The sequence below is a fragment of the Pogona vitticeps genome, chromosome 4 (assembly GCF_051106095.1).
Source record: "Pogona vitticeps strain Pit_001003342236 chromosome 4, PviZW2.1, whole genome shotgun sequence".
NCBI classification, from domain to species: domain Eukaryota; kingdom Metazoa; phylum Chordata; class Lepidosauria; order Squamata; family Agamidae; genus Pogona; species Pogona vitticeps.
The window spans coordinates 215,150,505-215,170,209 of NC_135786.1; the positions used below are offsets into that span (position 1 = coordinate 215,150,505).

Consider the following 19,705-nt stretch of genomic DNA (forward strand, 5'->3'; position numbering starts at 1 on the left):
CAATATATGCAAAAGGATCTATAGAACTTTGAGTTGAATCATCATTAATTTTAAGAGGGGTAAACCAGAAACACATAACAGCTCAATGTCATTTTAAAAAATTCCCCTTCTCTCTTCCTGCCTCTGTAACCAAGAGACCTCCTTCCTGAGACTGCGTCTGTATTTTGTGGAGGTTTGAACAAATCTGGAAATTTAAGACAGAGAGAGGGTGGCACAACTAGGATGGCTTAACATGCCACACCAGATACAAGCCTGAAATCCTCAGGTCTCCTCGAGTCTTTGTGGGAGTTCCTCTGGAGCATTTGCCCTTGTCTTCCTGGGTCTTTGCCAGCTTGTGTTAGTTGAGGTGGACAGCTCCCTCATCTTGGGTTCTTCGATACTTTTCCATCCCAGTAGAAAGTCTTAGGGGGAGTTTTAGGGACCCGGTGTCTTTCAGCTACTTATTTCAGAATATGAAACTGAACTTCAACTCCTCTCCACAGATCCTATAAAGCCATTAACGCAAGAGCAAATAATTTCCTTGTTCCACACTTTTCTTCTTGCCTCATATATCATACTTTAAAACCAGCATTAGATGTTTATTAAGTATAAATTTTTTTCTGTTCTGGTTCAATACAGTACTCATATCTCATATCTAAAAGATGTCAGCATGTTCAGAGCTGCAGGAGAATACAGTACTTAGGTATTAGAAAGTACTGTAAGTACTGACATTCAGCAGAGTCTAGCAAATAATATCAGTTTAAAAATTGAGGTGTATGGTCACTCTGAGCTTCAAATAAAAACTTCCCTATCAATCCACGCCTTTCATAAGAAAGGACTTCAATATAGTTTAGCTTGGCCTTCTCTTATTATCATGTCATGCCATTTATTTTAATGATCTAAAGAATTTCTGCCTTTTGCCCGCACAAACCAAAAATGGACTACAGTATTTTGTTGCAGACTAGGTTTTATTATTATCATTTTACACATATATTTATATGTTTTGCTATGTAATATTGAAATGGTCTGTTGACTTATTCAGTAAAAACGTGTGTGTGCAACTAAGTTTTATACTGTATGGCTTATACAAAAAAAATCTCAGCATTAGTTCATACATACATATAGCTAGAAGGATGTCAGCATTCAGTGGTGGAAAATTATTATGAATCACTCCCACATACAGAAGTTTCCAATTGCGAGAAGCCTGTTACTGTTTGTGTAGGTTTTGCATAACTTGCCACAATTAAGGCTAATTGACAGTGGTGCATCTCATGTGACTGGTCACATGACTGATTACACAACTGCAGTGCATCTCAACACTTCATTAGTTATACAAACCTACATGAACACCAATAAGATTATAGCCATTTTCTACTTGGTTCTTCTCAGCTTCAGTTTATAATAATCTAATATAATCTTAGAACCGCAGAGCTGGAAGGGACCATTGAGTCCAGTCCCTCTCAAGGAGGCACTCCCAACCTTTGGCTCCACAGCCAGATGCCTAAACCACTGAGCTATCGAGCAGATCATTGATCTTCAACTGATTGTTCCATGTTGTTGCAGGGGAGGGCATGAATCACACCTCTGTGCAATCATGTATTCGTATAGAGGTTCACGTTTACCCCCCTTTGGAAATGGCCCTAATTGTTTCTTCACCAAAATATTGAAGCATTTCCCATTGTAAGCTCTTTTTCATTATTTATCATCAGAAAGGACCACTAAATCTTTGATTAAAATAGAGTTCAGCATGCAGATTGGAGCCCATTGCTTAATGTCATATAAAATTAAGAGGAAAAGGTTTCTAGTAAAATGAACATAAACTTTAAATGTGGACGATTACATTTTCAAGCTTCTTTTGTCTACACATTGAACTGAAAGTATTAAGATCAGAAAGTGCAAAGCATGGTAACATGCTTTTTGTTTTAGGAAGCTTTTCAACTTGGAATATACTGGGCGAACACTAATACTGTACACAAGTCAGTAGCAATCAAGTTGGTCCACAACATGACATCACCAAAATGGAAGGATGGAGACAATGAGGAAGTGGTGACATTGGATGAAGAAGGGTTTGTTGAAGCTGAGATAAGACTTGGAGCTTTTCCAGGACATCAGAAGGTTAGAAATATTTGAGATATATGCTAAAATGCCAGCAATAAGGCATCCTTTAAAATATTAAATTCATGGTTTCTAAGGTTGTGATGCAATTGATCTCATCCTGCTTAGGCACTGTAAATATGATGTTTACAGTTATTTGGTCAAATAGAAAGATGTCAGATCAATAGTCTAAGGAGATTGTGAACAGATATATGTTATCTTCCTTAAAGATGTTTATAAAAGGGTGGGGTGGAGGATTATGCCAGTTTTCCAGAAAAAAGATGAATTATTTATTTCATATGGTTACTGGGTTAGGAAAGATATGCACATTGCATATTAACTTCTGTTACTACTTTTATATTAACTATTACATTAACTTCTGTTACTACTTTGTCCTACAGTTGTGTCAGTTCTGCATTTCTTCCATTGTCCAACGTGGTATTCAAATCCTGCAAATTGAAGACAAGAGTATCATAGTCAATAACACACCATACCAAATCTATTATAGGCCACAAATATCTGTTATGGACTCCCAGCTGAGAGAAGAGGTAAAATATTAACAATTACTGTTTTTGTTTAGCTTCTACATACATTGAGTAGAAAGTCATATTTATATAAAGGCTAAACCTCTTACTGAATGAAAAACACTGGATTAGTAGTTAATAAAAGTCATTCATTTTAAGTTGCTTTAATGAAAAACATAGATGTCATAATACAATCAGCCATGGTAATTAACTATGATTTCTGCATTGTGGAAGATCCTTATACTTCATAGTTCTGCCTGGTCTCCATCTGTTAAGAAGCTAAAGGCTGCTGCTGGAACAGAGGCAGCATAATCTGTAATAGCTGTTGAAATAGTTCTAAGAATATTTACGAAGTTCTCATATAGACAAGTTATGTCTGCTTGCAAGCTAAAAATGTTTACGGCACCTGAACTTAAATCTATTGGTATATAAGCACTTCTGACCTATATGCATTCGAAGAACCTACATCATTTCAGCCATTTCTGGTTCCTAGTCCTAGCAAAATGCAAGGATAAAAAAATTTAAATATGTACAGTAGCCACTATTATTGTGAAATACATGTCGATAAAAGTAGTAAGTAATGAAATGTGAGCTGGCTGGATAGCTCAGTGGTTTAGATAAATTACTGCAGTGTCAGAGGTGGGGAGTTCTGGGAGAAGGTTCCCCAATCTTTGTGCCTCTCAGAGGAAGAGCCAGTCTGTGTGGCATTTGGCAAGCTGCATAGTCTCAGGGCACCCTCAGAAGAAGGGAATGATAAACCACTTCAAGTATTCTCTATCTAGAAAACCCTGGAAGGGTTACCATAAATCAGAATGGACTTGCCGGTACAACAACAACAACACCATCATTGTCGTTGTCGTTGTCGTTGTTGTTGTTGTTGTTGTTGTTGTTGTTGTTGTTGTTGTTGTTGTTGTTGTTGTTGTTGTTGTTGTTATTATTATTATTATTATTATTATTATTATTATTATTATTATTATTATTATTATTATTATTATACATCTGAACATTTTTCAAATCAGTTGCACTGATCTTTATTGAAGATGAGACATCCACGCATACCCCACTGTCCAGAATAGGTATTTCTCATATCACCAACATAAGGTACATCCCCTTGTATCCAGCAGAACAGTTCACAGAGACAGGTACAGACTGCAAATAGTTGATCTTCCTAAATGGCTTGCAAAGCAACTACACAGGAAATGCCATGAGTCTATTATAATATTGTTTGGCGTGCTAAGGAAGAACGTTGGCAAGCAGATTCCACTTACACATGATATACACATTCTAGATCGCATTGTCTACAACTTCTGTAGAAACCTAACTTGTACTTATTGAGACTCCTCTAAACTGTTCGAAGAAATAGTAATCTGTACTCTTTTCTGTGTTTTCTTCTAGTTCTTACACATTCCAGATAGTAGTACGTTCAGCATCTGCTCAGTTAAGGAATCAGACACTGCTGAAACAAGCTCCATTCCTTTCTGGGATATCATGCCTGACATTAGCCAATCCACTTCTGATGTTCCTTCTCTTCAGAAGTATATGCTGCTGAGCTTCAGACAAGGGATAAATGATCTCACCTTTCCATGCTGGAGTCCACCGGTTGTCATTAGGCAGGAATTCCCAAGGCAGAGCATAGCCATCCCTCTTTGTGGTAAAGATGAACGTGGATTCTGTACTAGGTATGTAGAATGAGTGTGTAGTTTAACTGAAAACACTGATGTTATAGGCTCTGTATTAAAATGGGGTTAATGTGCACCATAAATTCCAATGTTCTGCTTCCATGGTCTTTTTGCAAGGTGCATATTGTTCAGAATTTGAGGATACCTTTCTTATACAGTATATACAGTATATACAATTCCAATGAGAAGGAAAAAAATGTAGAGTATAATACCTCACAAGAACCTCTCACTAGCCTCGTATTTTTGTGGCATAATTAATGTGAGATAGAAATCACTAGGATGAAAGTAATATTCCTGAACAATAAGAGGGTTTCTTCTGCTTTCCACAATAGACAGCATTATATTCTATTGCAGTGTTTAAAGTAAGGTGAATTCATATTTTGACAGATAAGGTATCCAGAGGGATATTCCTGAAGGCCATCCATTCGATTCTGGTATCCTTTCCCCCTTGGATTTCACCCTAGTCAGAGCCTGAGGGTCTTTGTGCTTCTTGGGTGTTCAGTCTTGAATTGGCGTAGAAGAGAATTAACTATAAATTAAGCCCTAGGAAAAAGGGCCTGGTTCATGTTGTCTGTTGTAGGTTTCCGTGAAAACTTATCCTTAATAAAACTTTTTAGACTTTAAGGTGCCAAGAGAATTGCTTTCTATTTCATGACCCCCAAGCTGATGCTATTCTTACTGTAGAGTGCAGATTTGAAGAAGGACCTTTATAAAGTTAAATCTGCCAGCCATGAGGCCTGCCAAAGTTTCGCCCTAGAGGCCTGGTCTTTTGCCATGTTTTCCTATAGTGATAGACCAGACTGGTTTTAGAAGTCTAAAGGAGCCCTGTCCTCTGAACATGGCACCTTGGGGCAGAGACCTAGTTATGGCTCTGCTGTGTAAACTCAAATATGTGTGCTTAGGTTTCCCCATATAACGTTTTGTTGATCTTTTCTGTGTTTTCTCTTTTTAAGCTTCTCCCTCACCACACAATCACATTTTTTAAATGAGGGAGTTATTAATGGGATGTTGGTTTTAAGGGAGAGAGTTGGTTGTTCTTTCAATACACTGTTATGTTGATAAGAAGTGGAGGTTGCATAACATGTGCCAACAATATTACAATCACTTTGGTTCACTTTAGGGCTATAGCACTGACTTACCAGGAACATCTTGGAGTGACATATTTAACTATGTCAGAAGACCCTAGTCCTCGTATAATTATCCACAACAAGTGTTCGGTCTCATTGCTTGTGAAAGAAAACTTCAGAGGTATTTTTTATACTGCTCTAACATAATGTTTAAGCTTTTTAATAAAGCAACTTCTTTTCCTGTGCTATATTTTTTATTTCAGTAAATTTGTTCAAAAGTATATTCAAATTGTGGGATTATTTGTTTGGGTGGAAGTACGAAAGGCGAAATAAAGAAATAATAATTGTAGATAGTCCTAATCTGTTGAGTAGAGTTCATTAGAAGCTACCTTGTGTATCTGTATGGCGGCAATATAGAACTATGTTGCAAGTAGAAACCTCTTTCTTTGAAGAGACTTCTTGACCTTTTACTCAATTCCAGACACACCAAAGTTTGATGTTTACTGCAAGTATGTTCCAGCTGAAAGTTCAGTACATCATGAGCTTTATCATCAAGTCTTAAGCTATCCAGATTGCAGAACTAAAGATCTTGTACCAAGCATCCTTTTTAAAGTTATATCATCAGAAAAATTACAAAATGAATGGAGTGATTTTGTGGACATTAATAACCAAGGCACTCAGGTTAGTGTTTTGATTTTTTTTTTTTTGTAGCACAAAACTGAATCAGAGAGAAAACGTTTTGAAGCAGGGTAAGCATAGAGTGAAAATATATATGTAACATCCACAAGTAATCCACACTCTGTTGTTGTTATGTGCTATCAAGTCAGAACTGTCTTATAGCAACCATAATAGGGTTTTCAAGGTACAGTGGTGCCTCGCTAGACAATTCTCAACAGAGGCATATGGTCTCCTGGAGAGCCCTGGCACATTTGAAGGGGACCACAGATTCCTTTTTTGACAGGGAGCCCTGGAAACTGAGAAGAGTTCTTAAAAGGGAACTCGTTTTAAAAAGAAAAAAAAAGGTTGATAATGGATGCTTTAAAATATCTTTAAAAACCCAGTGGCAAGTACAGTGGTGCCTCACTAGATGATGATAATCCGTTCCACTGAAATCGCTGTTTAGCGAAATCATTGTCTAGCGAAAAGCATTTCCCTGTTGGAATGCATTAAAACCTGTTTAATGCGTTCCAATGGGGAAGAATTGTTGTTGTCTAGCGAAGATCGGCCATAGGAAAGCCACTTTGCGAACCACCGATCAGCTGTTTAAATAGCTGTCTTACGAAGCTTAGGTCCTGAAAACACCCATTTTGCGAGCGTGGAGGGAGCTGTCAAAATCATTATCTAGCGAAAATCGGTTTGCGAAGTAGGGACCAAACATTGTCCAGCAAAATTCCCCTGTCGGAATCAGTTTTGCGAATCGCTATAGCGATCGCAAAAAGTCAATGTCTAGCAAAGAAACTGTCATGCGGGGTAACTGTCTAGTGAGGCACCACTGTAAGAGATAGTTAAGGAATGGTTTTTGCAGTTCCTCACCCCCAGCTCATTTCCATGGCAGAACCTCCTGAATCCTAATCTATTACTCTGTTCACTATACCACACTTGCTGTCCACACTCTAGTTGCAATTAAATGTTTTTCTTTATTAGGATTGAAACACACGTCATAATTAATTTATTGGGAAATTTTCTTCTGCAATACTTCCTGTTGTGATCAGAAATAGCATATAGTTAAAAATGCAACTGTAAATCTCACCAGAGTAAGTCCATTCAATGAATCAGCGTTGTGTGATGCAAAATGATTTCTTGTGCTAAATTGGTAAATGTTTATCTGCTAGTGCAACAGATTTTTCAGTGGCCTATTTGAATATAAGACATAAACACTATTTTTCTGCTTTATTCTTGTACTTTTTTATTTTAAAAGAGAGAGTCTTGTTTTAGTTGGGTTTTTCTTCATACTGTAAATTATCTTTCTTTAAATGGGTTTCTTCTTCCCCAAAAAAGGGGAAGTGCTTTCCACATCTTATAAGTCATTATTTCATCTCTGACACTTCTCTTTTAAATAAAATGTGGAGATTTCAGACCATTTTTGTGAGCAGTTCATAAAATCTTAATCTAAGGTCAGTTGCATTGTCTTTCTAAAGAAGAGAATGTGGTTCATTCTTCACTAAAATAGTCTGCATGTATTTCAAGAGCAATGAAGAATTTTATTGATATGGGACAGATAAACATGCATACTTTCCATTGTACTTGAATGCGGGTTGTATGTTTGGGTATGAATGTCCACTGTTATTTTTATGACTTACAAGCTGTTTGTGCCCTTTATGAAGCTTTTGTCACAATTCATTGGACTGAGGAAACAAACAATTAAGAAGTACTAAAGAAAATCAAGAAAGTTGTGTTTTCTTTTTTGGTCTTTTTTTCCTGTTTTTAAAAGAAGCTTCCAAACAAAATGTTGGTAATGGGGAGACGAAAGGAAAAAAGAATAACATGCAGGAAAGTAGTTGAAAATACAATTATAACAAGAATCAGTAGCAGTAAATGTTGCTTTCAAGCCTGAGAAGAAAAACAAACTAAAACAAATAAACAAGTAGTATATTCTTAAGTGCAGGATTAACCTCAGCTTTTATCATAGAGATTCCATCAAAAGCATAAATTTTATGTATCTTTCCCTTTTTTGTCTGGTAATGTTCAGTAAATAAGACAAATAATCAATTATTTTGTGTATTCCCATACCCCATCATAAAAAGATGGTGCATGCATTTCCCATAAATAATATGGTGAAGGTGGAAAGAGGAAATTAGATAGGGAGCTGTGTTTTTTTATGGCAGCCTCATAGTCTAGGCATCTAGTTAAACCCTAAGTCTGCATTTTTTCTATATAGGTACAAATTCACAGTGAAAACTCACAATTGCTGTACTGTAGCAGTTTTATCCTGAGTATCATCTGCCATTTCTTTTTCTACATCTTATATTTTTGTGATTGTTCATTAAAGTTTGAAATATGGATAACATGAGGACATGCAAAATGTTTTGTTCTTCATAGTTCTCAGAGTCTTGCCCTGCCGAGACTTCCGCCTACACCTGTGAGATTTCCTGGCTTCCAAGGAAAATTAGATTGTGGTCTTGTTTCTCATCTTTATACTCTCAACCCCTTGATATTTTTGCTTATTGTTCTGCACAGAAAAATACTGAATTCTGCCAACTTAATGCCCTTTATAGTAAATCCTGCAAACATGCTATTATGTCTTAAGTGCCAAAAAGACTTCTAAGAAATTCTTTGAGATTTCCCACCTGATTTCTTGGCAGCAGGTGAGGGGTGGAATCTCATGCAGAGAAACCTCACAATTAGAAGAAAATTATTTTCTCATTCTCTCCAACAATGTGAGGCAGTGAATTTGAAGAACTGTCAGTTTGCTGGTTATTAATCAATCTTTTTATACCTTTCCTTTCTTGTCAGATTGCATCATGGCTATTACTTTGGATACTGATGCATGGAATTATGTTACAGTATATACATACTAATCTATCTAACAGGCAGAGTCTGGTATCTTAAAAGACTGAATCATGGAAGTGAAATAAATTATGCAAATAAAATTGATAATGATTCATCAAACAAATTAAATTTAAATTTTTCTTTGTAGCAAAATTTAGTATCTGTAGATTTATTTATTTTTTGCATTGAATCTACACAGCTTTGATTTCACAGAATCATGAACCATTTACTCTTTCAGTCTAGTTGCTGGTTTAACCTAAGTGCTCTTTTTCTCTCTTGTAAGACAGTTCTGTATGTATTTACTGAAAATCACATCTGCCATCCACTATCAAAGTCACATTTGACACAGATTCCCAAGTTATTTGATTGAAGTGTTCAGAAAGGCAGGAGCTGCAAGGGTGAAAAAGCACTTCCTACAATGCAAGATTAAAAGGATACTTGTGGAATGGGAAATGCATCTATAAATGTAAAGAAACTTAAACAAAAATGTTTCTTTTGTCATGTTTATTTGACCTGTGGAATTAATTGCCATAAGGAAGTATTCAAAGAAATAATTTAGCAAGATACTATTTCATGTATCAGAGTGGTGCTGTGGCCACCAAGTTTTTAAACTGAGACAAGGACAGGCCAGAAGCAATATATATATTATTAAATAATATAGTGACCTTTGTAAAAATTCCTTTTCCTCCACTGTTAATTTAACACATTTTAATGTTATTCATTTAACTCAAAAGCAAATGTGCATGAGTCATTGACAGATGTGTCAGATCAGTAGCATGATGATTCAGGTAGAATAAAGAATGCAGCTCTATCTCTGAGCTAATCAGGAAAGGCTGGACCATTATATGGGGCACCACCCTACCAGCCCCCTCATACGGTCCTGTTTACCAACATTCAAGAACAGGGGGAGCACAACCTCTGGTGTTCAGGAGGCTGTATTACTGTCACCCCCAACCCACTATGGGCCATACATCTCTGTTGCTCTGTCAAAATTCAGAAGTCCCGTTGTGTTTTTGAAAAAGCTTCCAAACACTCTGATCTAAGTAAAGGGTGCTTCCTCCCAATGCAAAAATGCAAGCATGGGGAAGCGGGACAGTCTGGATTTGTTCCTCATAATGTTGATTTCCAAAAGAAATTCCTACAAACAGGAGCAAACCATGCAAATGTTCTAACATACTGTTAACTTTTCTTTAGAGAACTATTGCACAGTGAGACTAATGCTTCTTCTTTGTCCATGTTTTGCATTCTCAATTGCTCCCACTTAGAGCTCAAATTTCCATTCAGTGGGAGAGGATTCTGATCAAACAGCCACAATCCAACAGAACACTACTGAGAAGAGTTCACTCAGATTGGTAAACCTTGTCCCTCTTCTTCCTGTAGTGAACTGGAAAGTCTGTAAACTGTTGCTAAGTACCTCCGCTTAGAACATATGTGGCCTTTAACTTAGAAGTGCAGAGCTGGATGGGACTCTGTGTCAAGGAGGCACTGTGAGAAATTGAACTCCCAGCCTCTGGTTCTGCAGCCAGAGACCTAAATCACGGCACTATCTACCTATGAACTATTACTGCCTCCTAGCCACTAGCTCTATATCCCATTTTAGAGGCTTGTAAACCACTATCCACCATTGCACACAGAGAAAAAATAACTCCATTTTCAATGCTTTATTCTAAATTTACTGCCAGATTTATTTAATGACTGACTGTCATTTTGATTATGAATGTCTCAGCAATAACTGTAGTTGTTAGTCTGTGCAAGCCTTACAGGTAAAAGCAAAATAGAAACAAAAAGTTTAAACAACAAAAAAATGTGGTGGTACCTTAAAGACTAACTTTTATATTTTTAATGTGAGCTTTCCTGGACAAGTCCACTTCATTAGACATAAGAGGTCAGATTAAGTGGACTTGTCCATGAAAGCTCATTTTAAATATATAAAAGTTAGTCTTTAAGGTGCCACCATGTTTTTGTTATTTTTTAACCTTTTACTTGTTATTCTGTGGAACTCCTTTCCACAGGATATGGAGATGGCATCTGGCCTACATGCCTTTAAAAGGAGATTGGACAGATTTCCTGAGGAAAAGTCCATCAGAGGTTACAAGCCATGATGGGGATGTATAATCTCCAGGCTTAAAAGGAAAGCCAGATGCAGGAGAGGGGTATCAGGAGACAGGTACAGATCTAGTTATCTCGTGTGCTCCCAGAGGCATCTGGTGGGGCTATTGTGAAATACAGGAAGCTTGACTAGATATGCTTGTGGCCTGATCCAACAGGGCTGTTCTAATGTTATTCTGTTCTTATTTCTATTCAACAATAACTGAACATCTCATCAATAACTAGATATTCTCAGTTGCAAGCTTTGACTGAAAATGCACATTGACCTCTTAAAATTCACTTTCGGTAACATTTCTGTTCCAATAAATGATCCTGTTTTGCTTGTGTGTTCAAACTGCAGGTCTACAGCTATATAACATCTGTTATATATGCTGCTGTTCGTTTTCTGAAATTCTATAGAAAGCAAATGCTGCATTATGACAATGGAAAAAGTAAAGCAGGCTACAAGTACTGTATAATGACATACCATGTTGTTACACTTGTCTACTTAACACCAAGAGTAGTACTTAAACTTGTACCGTATGTCTTTTTAACTGTTTTGTTACATAGAAGTTATTTTCATTGATTTGTCAATAGTTGGGCTGTCCACTCAGCTGTTTCCTATTGAGTTCCCTGAGTGTTTTTATATTTATTTGATTTCTCAGCAGCTCTCTTCAGTACTCATAACATTTTTCCATGTATGAAATAATATCTCCAAAGACTCTAAAATAAATGTTGGTATGTACAACAAGTAGTTTTCTCCATTCAGTTTTGCTAAGATTTCCCTTACAATACACATTTTTTTCCTCAAAGCCATTGTTTTCTTTTATTTCTCAAAGGATATGATAGGAAGAAAAGGGGAAAGTCTTAATTTAATTAAACTTCTATATAATTTCCTGAAGAAACAGGTTTTTCTAGTATTAATCCTGAAAACTCATACTTGGGGTATTTGTAATAATGCCGCATTCCTCTTTTCCACAGCAGCATCAACACCCATAAAAATGATCTAGGACTGATTATTGTTTCATTTCCAAATATGCTGCTGCTGAAACTGAGCTGTCTTCTATGATTTTATGTCTGCATGGTTAAGAGAAGATACTAAACCAGGAATAGAATGAAATCCTGAATATTAAGTGTTAAAGAATAAAGGATTGAAATAAATTACAAATACACTTCAGGAACTATTTGTGTGATTATTTAGGCAAAAAAGGAAAGAAGACAGCATCCAAAATGACCAGAGAAACAGGCAGAGTTAAGGCTCAGATGGGTTACCTACAGGAGAAGATTTGGCCTGAAATATCGTGCCTAACATGATTCAACAACATATATTCTTCATAGCTTGTTCCATTTCAATAAGGGCTTCCTCAGTATTCCTATTTACTCATAGTGTTCAGCCAGGAATCTTCATTTTGACATCACATTCAATTTACCTCCCACCCCACTTATTTCTTTTTCCTTCCTTCTTTCCTTCCTTCCTTCCTTCCTTTCCCCCCAGCTGTTTAGTTTATAGTCTGAATATCAGTATCAGAGACTGAGGCAATTTTTTTATTTGGGGTAGTCTAGGCAACACAGAGACATCTGCACCAGAGAATGCTGTAGATGTGGGCTTATGCCAACAACCAGATCCAATGCCAGTTCTGTAAGGGGTCCACAACTGTAAGTGAACATAATACTGGCAATGGAATACAGTATTGATAACAGGCATGGAAGACCGGTCTGACTTAAAATGTTTTTCTCTTGCCAACCATAGGATATCTTCACAGCTACAGCTGTTCTTCTTCTTTGATTAAGAATGCAAACTATATAAATTAGCTCCTGTTTCAAAAACGGATCCACTTTTTCTCCTTCTATTCTGATTGGGGTTTAAACATCAATGAGCTATGGACCAGAGTATTATGAGTTTATGAATCTCTTGGCAGTGTGATGGTGTGAATTGTTAGGCCATAGTTTCATGTCATGATTAATCAAGATACACCACAATTATCTTCATGCAACTGTAGGAGGGGCTCACTTCTCTCTCTGACTTTCTCAGTGGTGTAGGTGAGGTATGCACATAGGCTAGAATCAAACGCTGGTAATTGAAAACATGGTTGTGCTTGAGGAATGTGAGGAATGTATTTCATAATGCTGGCCATATATACTGCAGTGGGCTTGGGCAGGCAAGACAAATGGCAGATGTTAAAGGGAAAATGCCAAGTTCCAAGTTCTCCCTCTAGCATCCAATTCTGGATTTCAAAAAATAGGGGAAAATAAACAGGTTCTGGGCATGATGGATGTTTTTGCCTGACATGTTCTTATTATTTCACTTGAAAGAGAAAACTGAAACTAACAAGCCACTGGGACTATTCTGGAGTAACTATTATTCAGTCTATCCAGGACTAAGGTGAATGAATCAAAGTCTGGCCATGCTCTGTGGATTACTAAATGTTATTTTCCTCCCCTTTTAGATTGTGTTTTTAACTGGCTTTGGCTACATTTATGTGGATATTGCTCATCAGTGTGGAACAATAATGATCACTTTAGCACCTGAAGAAAGACCAGCAGACCAGACCAACTTGAACAGGTATGACTGCTTGGAAGTCATAAAGAAAATAGTAATGTGTAAGCTGTTCCCCCTTTAGGTGTGAATTGACTTATTAAATCTAGTACAACTGTTTGTTTTGTCTAGTGTCGTTGAGTATGTATGGCATATGTTTAGACCACATGTTAACATTTTGTATATCATAGTAAAACATGACAATCTAACATCTGAGGTCATGTCACTCTAGGATAAACACAAAATGCCTGGTATAATAAACAAGGCTCAGAACAGACTCACAAGTTTAAAGTTTGTTTGGCCAGATAGGCAGTCCTTACTCACACAGAACTCCCATTGAGGTCTGTGGGAGTTCTCATTTGTGATGAAGGACAGAAGAATAGTCCCATGCAAACTATGTAGTCGATCATCTTTATTACACTACCTTGTGGCCAAAAGTTGCAAGATCTTCACTGGAAGCTACCCTATTTATAACTATCAAAGCATTTGGTTTCCAGATATGGTGTGTAAAAGAGAGCCAAATGTGTTACTGTCAATGTTGAGAAATATGCTCTACAGTTTGAGCATTAATCTTCCTGGAATAGTGACAATCAGTGCTTAGCATCCATTTATTGGTTAAGTTTGGCCAAAGACAGTTAACACTACAGAGCAAGCAAACATATTGTCGGTTTAAAATAACCACAGTGATTTAATAGGTGAAGATATTGTCTCCATAACATGGAGTTAAATGATCCATAGTAGAAATGCTCCCTATTGTCTCCTGCAAAAGAGCCAAAATATGACAACATGTGGAGATATTTTCCATTGTCTGCTTTAGCTTTACGCTACATTGCAAGTATGACTGAGAACTACTGTACATAAAATGTTCCAGGGAAGTTCAACCATAACTTTATGTTAAATGGACAGATAGAGGGGTGTTAACTTGGCACAGACTCTTTGTATACATTGGCTGTAGGTAATTTGAATACTGAAGTCAAGTTCATATTAATCACATTTGCATTTGATTTTATTTTGAAATTGTGTGAACTATGTTGCTTTTGCTTTTTCCAACCCAGCATTCAAGAGCGGAGCCTTGTATTTAAAACATTCATCAGCCAACTGAGTCTCACTGTATATGATGACATCACAAACCCTGAAACATCATCTGAAATTCTCCGGTTCACAATAGACCATGTTTACCTTCATATGGTCCCAATTGCCGCTTACCTTAAACCCCTTTCTCATGAATTTCACGGAGAGGCCACCAGTAGTATTCAGCAGTTTTACACTCTGCAGATCTTTTGTGGAGACATGCAGTTGGACAATCAGCTTTACAACAAATCCAATTTCCATTTTCCCGTCTTACTATGCCAAGGAGAAAAAAATGAAACTGTACATTGGAACAAAATGCACAGTCTGATGATGTCCAACAAAGACCTGGAAGAATATAATGAAAACTCTTTCATCAAACTCTCCCTCACTTTGTCAGAAGAGCAGTGTTTGCTCTTTCATGTGAATGACCTCATCTTTGAAATGAAACCAGCCAGGTTATATGTGGAAGACACATTTGTTTATTACATTAAGACTCTATTTGAGACTTACCTGCCAGATAGCAAAAGAATTTACCATTCCACAGAAGCCTTAGCTCTTCATAATACACTGCCCGAACCAGTGAGGCAACATGCAAATGCTTTAGTCAATCCAGTTAAATTAAGGAAATTAGCAATCCAGCCAGTGAGCCTCTTAGTTAGCATCCATGCTTCGCTAAAGCTATATATTGCTTCAGATCATACTCCTCTCTCCTTCTCTTTGTTTGAACGAGGACCCATTTTTACAACTGCCAGGCAGCTCACTCATGCATTAGCCATGCATTATGCTGCAGGAGCACTGTTCAGAGCAGGTAAGTTTGTTTTTCATAACACTTTTTGAGATTAAATATCTAAGTGTTTGGAGCTAGGATGACATTCCTGAAACACAGTAATTGCAGATACTCTTATTCATATGCTGTTGATGACCAGCAATCTCATGGGTCAGGAAAGTCATTGAGTACAAATGTCTGATGATCATCGTATATCGTAGTAGTACAGTGTACCTTTACTGTCCTATCCTGGAGACTTAGAGGTAGCTTAGGCAGGACTTACATTTTTACTTCATTTAGTAATTGCCACTGTAAGCTATCATACTTCATTCTTATTGCCCTGCAGTTGCACAGTGATTGCTATCTTAGAACTGCAGAACTGGAAGGGACCCCATAGATCATTGAGTCCAGCCCATGTCAAGGAGGCACAGTAGTGAGTGAAACTCCCAAGAAATATATTGTTTTCAGAAATTTGATCTTTCAAGATAGTTGAATAAAATAATAGAACTTAAGAGTAATACAAAGTAGCACAGAGCAACAATTGGCTTCTTGTTGAATATTTGCCAGGCTTGTGAGAAACAGAGAAATTAATAGTGTTGTCTGTTTTTCTTTTTGCTCTCATAGCCAGCCTTCACAACCCAGAATTCAAAACTTACTCCTACCACAGACTCACAAAAGCAATTTTTAAAAATGAAATTATTCAGTCTGTCTCTATATATTTGAAGCATATTATGCCATTGAACAGTGTTTTCTTGTTCAATCTTCCTTTGGCTGCCGTTTATGATTAGCAATCTGTCTTTCTTCACAGAATCCTCATGCTAGACTGGCACACAGATGTTTATTGTCCTTTGATCTAAGGAGTGTGTTTGTTTTACTGATTCTTTCTCATACAAGATCAATAGGGAGCAAACAGTCTATTAGATTAATGGATACCTTGTCTCACTTCCATACATGTGCATTCATAAAGTGACTCCATCTCTACTATACCTTTGCCTGCGTAAGAACATGTATATTGCAATGCATAGGGAGACTTTCTTTGATCACCCACCACCAAATGATTATAGCTTTTGCTGAACTGTGGTTATCATCTTTCCCTTCATCAGTTGCTGTTGGGCTGTATATCATTCCCAACAATATACTTCTTCGTGGCCTCTGTGAATGCACACAATTGGGTTCTGCGCCTGCACAGGATGTCTTGGAAGTTTCTAGAGCTTAAAGACATGTGATTAGTAGGACGTTCCCCGTGGAGCGTATGTTCTGTCCCATCCGTTCCTTTTTGCCGCCACTTCGGTTGGACCTGTTTCGGAATGCTAGAGTGATTATTGAGATCTTTTACTGCCTATTTACTGATTCTTCTGATCATTTCTTTCATTTTCTATTTTAATCATAAATTTGTTGGACGTTCCCCTGTTAAGTTATCCCTTTTCAATTTACCTCAGTCCTTTTTCTCTTTACCTGCATTTTTTCTTTCCCCTTTTCCCCCAACCACCATCGCCACTTTCCCTCCCTTTCCCCCCAACCTTTTATGCCCCCCCAGAGCCTTTCAAGTGGGGCATGCTTTGCACGAACAAGATACCACTTACTGACAGTCACAACCTTTGCCTTTTTTGCTTAGGGGAACAGCACCAAACACACTCCTGCCCTGAGTGTAAAAAGCTTACAAGACCCGCTCTAAAACTGTGCCTACAAAGACTTTGCCTTTGGGAAAAGTCTCTCAATCCAGCCCCCATGGACCCACCAACATCTACCACTACGGATCCAGAGCGTTGAGAAACGACTCTCGTGATATCAATCCCGACGACTCCATCACCTCATCAAAAATACCTTTCGAAGTCCGCTTTGAAATCGAGCTTGATGTCCATGTCGAAAGCTCCAATTCGTCCTGATGGCTCGTCTAGGAACAAGAAGGATAAGACCAAACCGAATCGAATTAAATAGATCCACGTCAACCGGGGCCTCCATCACTGATCCTTGAGGACTCATCTAGACCCTGGCTTGATTTCAGATAGAGGCAACCCAACTTTAACACTGGCTCAGGCTAGGGGGCTTCCATCACCAGCCTTTCGCCAAGTACTGGCCTATTTCTGGCTGATGTTCATTCTAGTATGGCCTTGGCCCATTCAAGCCCTAGATCAACAGAGCAAGCAATACCTATTCAGGTCTCTGGTTCTCACCAGTTTCCCTGCAAGCACCGGGCGAAGAGAGGACACCTTTTTCCAGTCCAATATGCCTGTCCACGCAGGGAAATTTACTATTATCATGAACCTTCTTGCTATCCAACTGGAGATGACTATGGGGATCAGTACCATCACTACGACCCCTACTATCATGAAGACTGGACTGAGCATATCAATTATGACGAACCAAGAAGAGTGAGATATGCCTCTCCACCCTGATACACGCCTTCCATATCACCTTCACCACCACAACACCAACATCATTCATCCACAATGTATCCAGCATCCACTCACCATACATCGATCCCTACGAAATCAGCTCTCAAACTCACTCTCCCAGTACCGGATTCTCTACTACAACCTAAATGAGTAAAGCACTCTTACAGACACTTGCAACATTATACATCTCTCCAGGACACCACCACCTACAAGGGACACCCCCTTTCCTCCTGACATCGAACTACCCATCCAAATGTCTCACAGTAACATCAGAACTTGCCAGTCAACTCACATGGTGGATGTTTCTTCCTCACTTGCTTGTAGGCAAAATCTTTCAGCCTCTACAACTTTTGATACAGGTCACCACCGATGCCAGTCTGTTAGGATGGGGAGTTCACTGTTGGCACCACAGGATACATGGTCTATGGACAAAAGCAAAGCAAAGCAAGAACAATCAACCATCTTGAACTCTTAGCAATTATTAAGGCATTTCACGCCTTACTTCTCATTGCAGGGTGAGCAGTACACCTAATCACAGACAATACCACAGCACTATACTATATAAACAAGCAAGGAGGTACCCACTCCCTGTTGCTCATGTATCTGGCAGTCAAACTCTGGGAATGGTGCTACCTACATCTCATTTTCCCAGTAGCAGTCCACGTTGCCGCAGAGGACAACCTTCTTGCAGACCATCTCAGTCGTCTTACCACAAAGACACACAAATTGGTATTGAACGACAGAGTTTTGACCTTCTCTGTCATCGATGGGGTGTCCCGTCCATCAATCTCTTTGCTTCCGAGACCAACACCAAGTGTCAACAGTATTGTTCCCAAGCCAGTATCAACAGGAACTCACTCAGAGATGCCTTTATGATAGACTGGGTCGGAGACCTACTCTACTTATTTCCTCTGATTCCACTCATACAACCACTCTACTTCGACAGTTCCACTCGAATGCCATCCTCCTTGCTCCATGTTGGCCATGTCAACCATGGTTCACTTATCTGAGGTCGATATCGTCCGATGTGCTCCATCTTCTGTCAATCACCAACCTTCTGACCCAGGACAATGGGATGATTTACCACACCGACATAGACTCTCTGAACCTGACAGCATGGAGGATATTCCTGATATAAAGAACGTTCTAGATTGAGCCTGAAAGCCATCGACCCAACGATTATACCAAAGCAAAGGGAAAACATTCCTTTCTTTCGCTAATTCTCAGAACTTACCTACAACACTGGTTTCTCTGAAGACTTTACTTACCTTTATCCTTCATCTATATAATCTTGCACTATCTCATTCTACCCTCAAGGTGTATATTTCTGCTATTATAGCCCATCAGACTTCTCAGTCTGATTCGGCTAGGTTTTTCTCTCACCCAACATTGAATAAATTCTTGAAGGGACTCCATAATGTATTCACAAAGGCTTTCACGGCTGGGATCTAATGGTTGTTGTGGGTTGTTCGGGCTCTTTGGCCGTGTTTTGAAGGTTGTTCTTCCTAATGTTTCGCCAGTCTCTGTGGCCGGCATCTTCAGAGGACAGCCAAAGAGCCCGAAAAACCCACAACAACCATTGGACTCCATAATATTCGTCCCTCATGTCAATATCTGCTCCCTCAATGGTCTTTGCAGCCTGTCCTCAATGCACGTACCCGACACCTTTCAAACCAATGACTACTACTAATTTCAAATTACTTTCCTTAACAACATCATTCCTTGTAGCAATAACATCTGCTAAACGTACTAGTGAGCTCACAGCCCTCAAATCAGATCTACCTTTCCTTCGGTTCCACCATGATAAGGTGACCCTCTATTGTGATGTATCATTTTACCAAAAATTGTTTCTGAATTCCATCTCAGTCAACCATTGATTCTACCAACTTCATTTCCATTTCCTTCTACACCTCTTGGGTGCATGCTCCACATGCTTGACATAAGATGCTCTTTGGCCTCTACTTCGATAGAACTAAATCATTCAGAAAGTCTCCAAGGCTCTTATGTTTTCATGGC

At 38.4% G+C, this 19,705-nt stretch overlaps 1 protein-coding gene across 4 annotated transcripts in view; it reads left to right on the top strand.

Moving 5' to 3' along the window:
* The window catches only part of VPS13B (vacuolar protein sorting 13 homolog B), a 495,255-nt gene that overhangs the window by 451,601 nt on the left and 23,949 nt on the right, over positions 1-19,705 (top strand). For all 4 annotated transcript variants that reach the window (XM_020785369.3, XM_020785367.3, XM_020785370.3 and 1 more), the window contains 7 exons: positions 1,906-2,094; positions 2,475-2,621; positions 3,993-4,276; positions 5,397-5,524; positions 5,825-6,024; positions 13,368-13,483; positions 14,512-15,335. In XM_020785369.3, the coding sequence (XP_020641028.3) occupies positions 1,906-2,094; positions 2,475-2,621; positions 3,993-4,276; positions 5,397-5,524; positions 5,825-6,024; positions 13,368-13,483; positions 14,512-15,335 (1,888 nt within the window). The remainder of the gene's footprint in view (positions 1-1,905; positions 2,095-2,474; positions 2,622-3,992; positions 4,277-5,396; positions 5,525-5,824; positions 6,025-13,367; positions 13,484-14,511; positions 15,336-19,705) is intronic.